This window comes from Lasioglossum baleicum, chromosome 12, assembly GCF_051020765.1.
Source record: "Lasioglossum baleicum chromosome 12, iyLasBale1, whole genome shotgun sequence".
In the NCBI taxonomy this organism is placed as follows: Eukaryota; Metazoa; Arthropoda; class Insecta; order Hymenoptera; family Halictidae; genus Lasioglossum; species Lasioglossum baleicum.
Window position 1 is genome coordinate 2,195,865 of NC_134940.1, and position 10,943 is coordinate 2,206,807.

The 10,943-nt window shown below is 35.5% G+C and overlaps 1 protein-coding gene across 2 annotated transcripts; it reads left to right on the forward strand.

Annotated features, from left to right (window-relative positions):
• The first annotated feature begins 78 nt into the window (after positions 1 to 78).
• Lkrsdh (lysine ketoglutarate reductase/saccharopine dehydrogenase) lies at positions 79 to 10,943 on the forward strand. Of its 2 annotated transcripts, XM_076434191.1 has the most exons (11): positions 79 to 853; positions 1,792 to 2,274; positions 2,940 to 3,165; positions 4,573 to 4,900; positions 5,618 to 5,981; positions 6,585 to 6,907; positions 7,572 to 7,821; positions 8,330 to 8,593; positions 9,502 to 9,883; positions 9,984 to 10,115; positions 10,803 to 10,943. In XM_076434191.1, exons 1-10 carry the CDS (start codon positions 800 to 802, stop codon positions 10,097 to 10,099), a joined length of 2,790 nt encoding a protein of 929 aa, XP_076290306.1. In that variant the 5' UTR covers positions 79 to 799; the 3' UTR covers positions 10,100 to 10,115; positions 10,803 to 10,943. The 2 variants fall into 2 exon arrangements, with proteins under 2 accessions (XP_076290306.1, XP_076290305.1); XM_076434190.1 differs by having other exon boundaries at positions 9,984 to 10,908.

Genomic DNA, 10,943 nt, shown 5'->3' on the forward strand with positions numbered 1-10,943 from the left:
CTTGTTGAGTTCTTCTAAATCTATGAATACAAAATCCATAAATGGACAGCATAAGATTAATTAAATATGTGTTATTGTGCAAGTTATTTGTAATGTTTGCACTCTTTTTAACTTATCTATTGAAGCTTCACAAAAATATATGGGAATTAATAGTTTGTGATGTAGATAAATTGTTCAGTGTCACTTTGAATTCTTGGAAAGTTTGCTATGAATGATAGTTAGCATTCTATCTTGTTCATCCTGTATGTATAGTTTCTTATCCTTGTCGGATATATGTACATACAAGACGTGTGTGTGTGATAGGGCAAGAAATAAAAAATGATAATCATCCGATGCAAACCGTTTTTAAGCCTTAAAATTCTCTATTAATACGAATAAATTTTTCGAGTTTCAAAGCAATCCTGCATGTATCTAATAATAAATTCGATTTCGTTGCGAAGCGATCGACATTCAATCGATTGCTTATGTAGATTCACAATATGAGATTTGAATATGAATCAGAGCGATTGTGTGTCTGTTAAGTCACGTGTCTTAGGAAAGTTGGAGCCTGTAGATAATAATTAAATGGCTACGAGTTTATCAGTGATGTAGTAATACTTTTGCATTGACCCCTTTGACCTGTGTAACATCAAAACAGCAATGTAGGAGCATCACATTCAAAGTAAAAGTCAACGCGCCGCATCATCGGAAGGCAGTTTCTTGCTACGTTACTGTGTATTTTCTATAAAATCGTGAATACAAGTTCTACACCACCGTCATACCCTTTAAAACATTGTTTATTCTACTTAATGAAGATACTATGAGGATTTTGCGATTACGCAAGTGTGAATTTAGTACACGCGCTTTGTCAGCAGTATGTACAACTACGTTTGTTAATATAAAAATACTAGTATAAAGAAACATTAAAATATTCGAAAGTTTACTAAAATAAAATTAGAAACACTGAAATTTCGAGTTACATAAAAACTTCAACAACCAGATTGACATTTTAACGCTAAACCTACCATTGCCGGTCAAATGACCGGTCTTACATTTTTAATTTAATAATAATTATTGAAATTATCACGTTGCTTACATGGAAAATGATTCGATACATTTCTCTATCCAAGCACATATTGCAATAATAATGCCACGAAATCTAAATAAATAAAGCCTTGTCATTTTTATCAGCTAAAATATTTTAATCGCTTTCAGTGTTCGGTAGTTTTAGTGTTAATTATATTTGCATTTTACCAATCAGATGTAACACTAAATATGAATTTCAATGTCCACATCAGAATTCAAATTGCACGTATGCAAATCGAGTTAGACTAACAATTATACGGTAAAGTGTTAATATAACAAAGAAGTTAACATTTTGTCAATCATATTTAACCCTTTCCACTCGGAGATATTTTAACTCGAACATTAAACATTTCTTCCGACCTAGAATATTTCCATTCCCCGTGATCTTTTTGAAATTTGATGGATTGGTATAATACCTCATACATACAATGCCTAAATGTTTAGTAATTGTAAAGTGTAAACAATATTTTGAACGCACCATTCGAGTGCTCAGAGTTAAATTTTAATAAAAAGTTTATATTGCTTAATATTGCCTTTCTAATATCGATTGTCCCGTTCGTATCTTTTACGATAAAAAGATGTACATTATCTTTTAAACGATAACGAAAGAGAAACTTAAATTTTAACGACGAATTAAAATTTTTTAAGCAATTCTATACAAGTTCTTTCAGTAAACAGCTTGCAAAGTGTTACAGAATTACGATTAATTTGAAGTTATTCTTGCAGGACCTTAAGGGTAAAATAATCGCGATCAGAAGGGAGGATCAGTCAGTATGGGAACGAAGAGCACCCTTAGCCCCTGCAAATGTTCGCCGATTAATTAGAGCAGGAGTGAAAGTGATCGTGCAGCCGAGCAACAGAAGGGCTTATCCTGCGCAATCGTATCAAGCAGCAGGTGCTATATTACAAGAAGACATTAGCTCTGCCTCTGTGATATTCGGAGTGAAACAGGTCCCTGTGGATCAGCTTATATCCAACAAAACTTATTGCTTCTTTTCCCACACGATCAAAGCGCAGGAGAGTAACATGCCTCTTCTGGACGCGATCTTGGAAAAGAATATACGTTTGTTGGATTATGAGAAGTTAACGGATGTCAATGGACAAAGGGTGGTCGCTTTTGGGAAGTATGCTGGCGTGGCCGGCATGGTGAACATACTACATGGACTTGGATTGAGATTGCTGGCCCTTGGACACCACACACCCTTCATGGTATGTACCAGTGTACAGTAATGTCTCGATATACAGAGTGTCCTGCTGACTCTGTTACAAATATCAAAAGATCAATTACACCTGTCCCTCAAATTACCCGGCACTTTCTTACGCGAGTATTTGTTTCACGCGGCAAAACCTCAATTTACGTAATTTTACCTGAAAGGAATTTTACGCGGAAAGGAAGGGAAACATTAGGAGCAGAGTCGCCAGTTGAGCTTCAAACGGAGCTCACACATTCCCCTCTTTTTCCCCTTCCACTGGACTGGTCATCAGAGAGGAGGTACTTGATTCCCCTCGATTGCTGACGACCTGGCGACCCTGATTAAGAGTAGTGTGGCCTCTGGAAACTTATGAAGTTTACAGATTCAATTTACACGCGTTCTTTTATTCGCGTAAATCAAATCCACGTGGAACGGATATTCGCGTAAATTGAGGGACGTGTGTATTTGATTCGGGGGGACACATTATCGCTCGGAAATCATATTTTCCTCAAGGCCTCCTTCGAAATTTCGAGGCCATTCATGTTGTTTTTGTATGTGACCACATATTTTTATTACTACGATGCGATAGCCGAGGTTCAATTTCAAGGATTTGAATTTATAGTTCGCTTTAAGTTCTCGAGTCAATCTTAAATTCAATTACAAATGTTAATACTTGTTTAGCACATTGGACCAGCGCATAACTATAGAGATTCGGCAATGGCACGTCAGTCAATACGAGATGCAGGCTATGAAATAGCATTAGGTGCCATGCCCAAATCAATTGGACCCCTGACTTTCATTTTTACTGGTAGCGGTAATGTTAGTCAAGGTGGTCAGGAGGTTTTCCAGGAACTTCCACACGAATACGTACCACCAGAAATGTTGAAGAAAGTCGCTGAACATGGCGGTAAGTAAATTTAAAATTAAAACAACTCTTTATGGAACTACATATCTTTGAACAGTTGAAAATAAGAGAAATTCAACCATTCTTTCTGTATATAAAATTATGTTTCGTAGCTGCCATTTTCCCGAAGCTAATTTTGCAAAATACCGTTCGCGGTACCAGAGATATCTCTGTGGGGTTTTGTCTAATGCACATTGTTTTATATTGAAGTACACAAAACAGCTACTCTTTAAAATAAATGCAGTTACTCGGTTACTTCAGCTTCTTTCGTGCACAAAAAAATAAGAAAATATACGAAAACTGTGCCTCATGAAAGAGTAGATAATAGTTTCAAGATTGCCACAGCAAAATTTTATCGAAATTGGTCAATTCTTTCGCATATTTCTGGCACTGATTTTGAAAACTTTCAAATGTTTGAAGCTTATATAATACTATTTTTATGAAATTAATTTTTTTCATTTTGTCAAAGGTATGTAGCCCCATAAAAAAGGTTCCGTTAACATTATAAATATGTCAGTTTTATCAGGGTTCACAATGATTAATCATGAATCTTTTACCGGAGATAGACGATAAATAATTTAACGTATTCTTCAATAAAAATTTGTCGAAATTGTACCTGTTAAACATTTCAACCATAACTATTTTCTATTGCAAAAAGTGTATATTGTCATTGTGCCATTTTTGATTCCTCGTACAGAGATAAAAAATCTGACTGAAAAGATTTCAGACTACGTGTACACAACACAATGTTACATGCAAGATTATTTTAAATAATCTATATTTATAAATACAAGTGTTTTATCTCTTCTAACTGACAAACATATTGTACATATGTTTACATTTCCTCCTTCGTCTGCTTAGTTAATTTGTAAAGATATGTTTACTAAATTTGTATTTTTAATTAAATTGCCTTGTTTAGATATGATATGGACAGTTATACTTGTACAGTAAATAATCCTCTATCGATGCAAAAGCCTCGGGGAGGTTTGTTTGCATCGATCGTAGAGAGACACTACTATGTTTTTGAGCTTCAAAGGCCGAGCCGAACGTAGAGAAAGACAGCGCGTGTAATTCTTCTTTCAAACCACTAATTTTTATGTTTTGGACCATTTAACCGTTTTCTTATTGTAATTGTAGTCCACTTTTGCACATGTAACTGAAGATGTAATTAAATACTCGTGTAATTAATTACTGCCGAACTCTGCTCGATAGGAAGTGTACCGAACGAATAATTTCAATTTGATTTGTTTTTGAAGTGGAGCTTTTTGTGGGAAAAGTTCCACTGCGAATTTCGACTTGTTTCTGCACGAGGAATCACCACTTTTTGGCTGTACCACGAGTTTTAATACACCTTGTATCATAATCGGAATTCCGTTTACACAAAATGCTTGAATGTATCCAACATTTTAGATACAACAAAGATATATGGGTGCGAGGTAAGACGGAGACATCATCTAGAAAGGAAAGATGGAGGTGGTTTTGATTCCGATGAATATGATAAGCACCCTGAGAGATATATTTCCACTTTCAGCAAAAAGATTGCACCATATGCGTCAGTCATTATTAACGGCATATATTGGGCAATTGATTCACCAAAGTTACTCACTTTACCAGACGCTAAATATTTACTTAGGCCAGCTTGTACTCCTTGGTTACCCACGAGCGTTGGCGCACCTGCCTTACCTCATAGAATGTTAGCCATCTGTGATATATCTGCCGACCCTGGAGGCAGTATTGAGTAAGATTAATACTTATTATTAGACTGCGGATCTTTATGCATTTTAATAGCCATTCAAAATTAAAAACAAAATGCCGGAATATTAAAAGTTTCACAGAATTTAGTACGATTTTTATTTATTCCAGAACTACAAAGACCACTGAAAATAAGATTCTACATGACTCCACTTTCTTAAAATTTTCCTACAAAAATTGAAAATTGCATAAATATCCGCAGTTTACTTATTATCACTACACTGTACCTTGGGTAACCAGAAATCTTTGCCTTTTTTTATGTAATCCTGTAGATTTTTGCGAGAAAATGCCAAAAATCCAGGTTCAATCCTAGGAGATTAGTGGTTCAAAAGTTAATAAAGATGAAATTTGGATTTTCGGTATTTTCTCATCAAACTGTACGGAATTGTATAAAAAAGAGTGCAAAGTTTGTGGTCCCCTAAACCGAACAGCAGCCCATTTTTGTTTTAGAAAAACGAGTACACATTAGTATTACTCTTAGCTCATTCAAATTCTTGAAAAAAAGAAATAAATATCCATGGAGCTGTTTGGCCTCGCAATTAATGCAGACGATTTTCACTTTGCATAAAATCTGCAGTCTAATTATTGTTATTAACTTCGTGGAATTTTCTACACGTGGCCACTACTATGTTACAAGTCCATTACGATTGCGAATCAACGACGTTTAACGAATATTTTCTTGTATAATTCGGAATGTTAATAGATTTATGAACGAGTGTACAACAATCGACACGCCATTTTGTTTATATGACGCCGATCGCAACAAGGACACGAAATCATTCAAAGGTCCAGGTGTTCTGGTGTGTTCGATAGACAATATGCCAACTCAGCTTCCAAAAGAATCCACGGATTTCTTTGGTAATCTTTTGTATCCATACATACTGGACATTATCCAATCGGATGCAAAACTGCCATTGGAAGAACACAACTTTAGTCCAGCGGTGCATGACGCAATAATCGCATCTAATGGACGTCTGACACCTAATTTTGAATATATTCAAGACCTGAGGTTACTGAATCAACGTAGCAAGCACAAAGCAGACAACAAAGAAGCACAGAACAAAACGGTATTAAAATATTTTCCATTCAGTTTTGCATATGAACAGTTCTACATATGTATATTGGTAATATTAGATTTACGCTCATTCCTTTATCAATATTTTTGACTCGGAAGGCACAGTTTAAAAAGCTATCTTATAAAAACAATTTAAAAATTATTGTTTATCACTTCTGGATAACATGTATCTTTGCATAATTTATCACAATTTAAAAATAAGTCCGTTCAAAACACGGGTGTTGGGACTTCGATTGAAGAATTACTGTACTGTTAAAGAAGGGAAACATGGTGATATAAGAGAATGTTCTGATCGCGTTGTCGTTTTCAAGGTCTTTTGAAGGTGATCGATGATTTTTAAATGGCACCATATATTTTTAACTTCATAGTGTTGTAGCCGATTCAAATGACCTTGAACTAGAATGATAAAGAAATGATAACTTCAAAATGTGCAATTATTTTATTTGAATTAAATGGAATGTTCGAAATTGTGGCCTTGAGCAGTAACACAAACATTTAAATGTTTTGTAAGGCAATCAATTGCGTTTGCAATTGTCTCTGTTGAAATTCATCTACGAGATCTAATTACTCTTTCTTGCATTTTTTGTATAAACAGGTGGTTGTACTTGGTGCAGGATTTGTTTCCGGACCATTAGTCGAATATTTACATAGACTCAGCAACGTACGTTTAATTGTTGCATCTCAGTTGAAGGAAGAGGCCGATGTATTAGCGAATAAATTCCCGGGGGTGGAACCAGTGTTTCTGAATGTGTTAGAACGACCGGACACTTTAAGGGATATTGTAGAGTCCGCGGATGTTGTGGTTTCATTATTGCCTTACTCTTTGCACCATGTTATTGCAAAAGCGTGTATAAGCGCTAAAACCCATTTGGTAACAGCGAGTTATATGAACGACGAAGTAAAAGCTTTACACGATGAGTAAGTACACATTTTTCTCATTATATACAGGGTGTTTAGCTACAGTAAGACGAAAATGAAGAATAAAAAAATTGCGATTTCGGCTTCGTCATTTAGTTATTGACAGTTAAAAATCTGCCCGAAATGCGGCAACTTGTCAACAGAGATGCACGTTGCGTACGTCACACAGGCGCGCGACGGGTCTCGTATCGTATCAAGTGACAAATGCATGCATACTTTGGTTCTCATTTGGGGCCCCAGCGCAGCGCAGCGAGGTGAAAATGTTGAAAAAATCGTTGGACAACATTGAACCTACCTACTCGTTAAAATCCACAAGGGCATTTTCAATATCCGCCCTATGGAATTATCGAGTAGAAGGGGTCAATGCCCTTTCACTTTTAAATTCTTCTCAAACATATCCACAAATATAAGTACAACTAATCAGCTATTCCAGGTCCGTATATTATTCCTTCCTCTTGCTCGTTGAATTGATTTATTTCTGCTTGGCTGTTAGAAAACTCCGCGACTCCAATAATATAATACCATTTCTTGTTACAAATGTTTAAAATTGTAAACAATATAATGCATAAATTGCAATCGTGACAGTACAATCGATAATATCCGACAAGAAGAATAATATGACGATTGATAACGAATTAATCATCTTGGATATTAATAATTCTAGGGCTGTGCAAGCAGACGTAACAATACTTAACGAGGTAGGGTTAGATCCTGGAATCGATCACCTGTTGGCTTTAGAGTGTTTTGACAATGTAAAACAAGCTGGTGGAAAAATCGAGTCTTTCGTTTCTTGGTGCGGTGGTCTACCTGCTCCAGAGTGTTCTGACAATCCATTACGTTACAAATTTAGTTGGTCACCACGAGGAGTATTATTGAACACTTTGGGAGCAGCAAAATATTATTATGATAAAAAGGTAAGTGTTAGTAACACACTGTTTACTTTATTGTTTCAACATCAATGTTTGAAATTCAAATCGGAAATACAGATATTCTCCTAAAAGGAGTCCGCTCTCGAATACAATTACGTCTCTAATCGCTTTCGCACAGACAACTCACAATATTTATACTCGGCCCCACTGCTTCCTCTCTTACAATTATAGTAGTAGGTCGATTTTCGGCTGAGCCCCCTCTCACCGGCCTCGCCTGGCCAACGGCCCCGGTTCGATACTTACCGTTTTTCAAAAGATGAGAAAAATCGATGGATTTAAAAAATTTAAACAGACTATGTGCTGAAGATCCTGTAGAAAGGTTCGAGGTCACAAAGAATTAGTGCAACCACGTTATCTAAGAAACAGCACGGTCCCGAAGGTTTCTCTTATTAGATCAAAGCATTACTGTATTGTTCATGTGTGACGCCATGTTACCTACACTATGGTTAAATACATACATATAATAATAATGATAATATTATTTATTTCGAAGGTGATTGAAATACCAGCTGGCGGGGATTTAATGTCTGCTGCTGAAGAATTAGACTTTCTGCCAGGATTCGCTTTAGAGGGCTATCCAAATCGTGACAGCACAATGTATAAAGGACTGTATGGAATAAATACTGCTACAAAAGTGTTACGGGGCACGTTAAGGTTCAAAGGTTTTTGCGACACAGTACGAGCATTGCAATACCTTGGACTCATCGATCCCAATCCTCATCCATGTTTACATCCAAATGGACCAGATATAACATGGGTATGCAAACATGGCTTGCTCCATTTATTTTTTGCTTCGTTCGTGTATACTCATATGCACGAACTTCATCAGATCATACATAAAATATTATAATATATTCGAGAGTGTTATATAAATAGACTGCGGATGTTTATGCAATTTGTAATTTTTGTAAACGAATTTTAAGAAAGTGGAATCAAAGAAAATCTTGTTTTCAGTTGTAGTCGCCTTTGGAGACCTGAGATAAATAAAAATTGCACTAAATTCTGTTGAATTTAATAATCCAGCATTTTGTGGACATTTTCGGAAGCCATCAATGCATAAAGATCCGCAGTTTAGTTATAATACCTAATAAAACAACAGTTTACAATGTGCTATTTACATTGTGCTCAAGTTAATATAAAACGAATCATGCAATTATAAAATAATATGATAGTTTACAATTATCATTATTATATTGTTCTCAAGTTAACATAAAAGGAATCATGCAATTATTTTTACATTCATAAATCAGAAAGTTTACTTGCATATTTTAATGTTTTTGCAGACAAGTTATATTTTATTAAAGTGAGATGTATAAAATATAAATGTTGGCTATTCTATTCAGAGCTGTTCTGCCATCTCGCAGTGCTTTTATTTTGTTTTAATATTTATTCTTGCTAATGATACCGTCGCGCCGATAGAGTAAAAAGACAAATGCAAAGTGTTTATGGCTAATCTGATGAAATAGTAAAAGATTCCAATTCAATATAAAAAATGTTTAAATCTTTCAATATCAATTAGAAGTGCCTACATATATTTCTGTTACTGATAAAACGAAATTATTAACGGCAGCATTCATTTTTATTCTATAAATCCAATTTTTTCGTAGAATAATTTTGAAATAGGTTTTGAAGAAACTAATGTGAAATATATTTCCTCGTTTCCAGAGAGTACTGATTTGTAATTTATTAGGTTTGGCGAACGATAACATCTTTTACGAGAATCTCAAAAGAAAATTAGGAGATGTATTGAATTCAGATGCTGCTGTGCACGCTGTTGAGGATTTGGGACTTCTTAAAGAGGATTTGGTTTTGAAATTAAATACACCACTCGATACACTAACACATTATTTGTCGAAGAAATTATGCTTCGAAAAGAACGAAAGAGACCTTGTCATTTTGAGGCACGATATTGGTATCCTCTGGCCAGATAACAGACGAGAAACTAAAGGAATTAATTTAGTGTTGTATGGAGACGTGGACGGACATTCTGCAATGGCGCGCACGGTTGGATATCCGACCGCTATTGCTGCCAAAATGGTTCTTGATGGTAGATACAATCTTCCTTTTTTATACATGGCATACAAAGTATGTTACTAGTCTATTAATTAATAAAACTTATTGGTGTGTTATTCGAATGTGTATTTCAGGTGAAATTCAACAAAGAGGCGTCGTACTTCCATTCACAGCCGATATTTATCGACCTATATTGAATCGCCTAAAAGCAGAAGGAATGGAGTTTTTGGAAACATCAAGATGGCACTAATTCCTTTCGATTAATGGTTCATAATATGTTGTACGAATAAAATTGAACAAATATAGGATTTTGTATATAAGTTATTTGAATCAAGTGCAATAAAAGGTACAGGTAATTTGAGACTGGGTAGATAGGAGACAGCATTAAATTACCCTGGGTCCATCTCGAACTAGCGTAAGGGGTAGACTCGTTTCTAAGGGTGCGGGATGAGCCTTCTCATTTCTGGATAATGCAAAGATGGTGGTTTTCAGTAGTCAAAAGCGCTAGATAAAACATCAATCTAGATAGATGTATATCTTCTAGAGCAGGGATCATCAAAGGGGTCGATATAATATAATTCGGGTCGATCCGATCTAGAGGGTCGATTAGTGGTCGATGAATACCAACGCTATTCGATCGCAAATTTATTGACAGTGTTACGACCTTAATAGGTGGACGTATTATAGATTTGATAGTTTAAGATAGATTTGAATTGTAGATAATACGCAGTTTCGAACCTACCTGCATTCACCGGCTTCGGTTCGGGTAATTGAGGATTTCTTAAATTCTATGTGGCTTTAATTGTGGAATTGGAACGAAGAAATCGAAGATGGGTGAACTCTTTAAAAATGATTTGAAGTTTTGGTTTGAGTAAAAATTAACAAAAGTATATTGTAAACATCAAATTTTCGATACATAGAGTTATTGAGTTCTTATTATTTTGTGGTTGTAGGCGATGGATTCATTAATGGGTGAAAAGGCGTACATGCAACCTCCAGATGAAGCCTCAAGTGGAAGGACCAGCACCATCAATAGCATCAACAAGCAGCTCTTTGTCTCCATTGGTTGGATTGGACTCCAAATTTTGTCGCTA

Bases quoted from the DNA above. Each gene is read 5' to 3' on its own strand.
- Lkrsdh (XM_076434191.1), top strand. From the start codon at position 800: ATGAGGATTTTGCGATTACGCAAGTGTGAATTTAGTACACGCGCTTTG. The intron at 854-1,791 runs GTATGTACAACT...TTATTCTTGCAG, and splicing joins GTACACGCGCTTTGTCAGCA to GACCTTAAGGGTAAAATAAT. The intron at 3,166-4,572 runs GTAAGTAAATTT...CCAACATTTTAG, and splicing joins GAAAGTCGCTGAACATGGCG to ATACAACAAAGATATATGGG.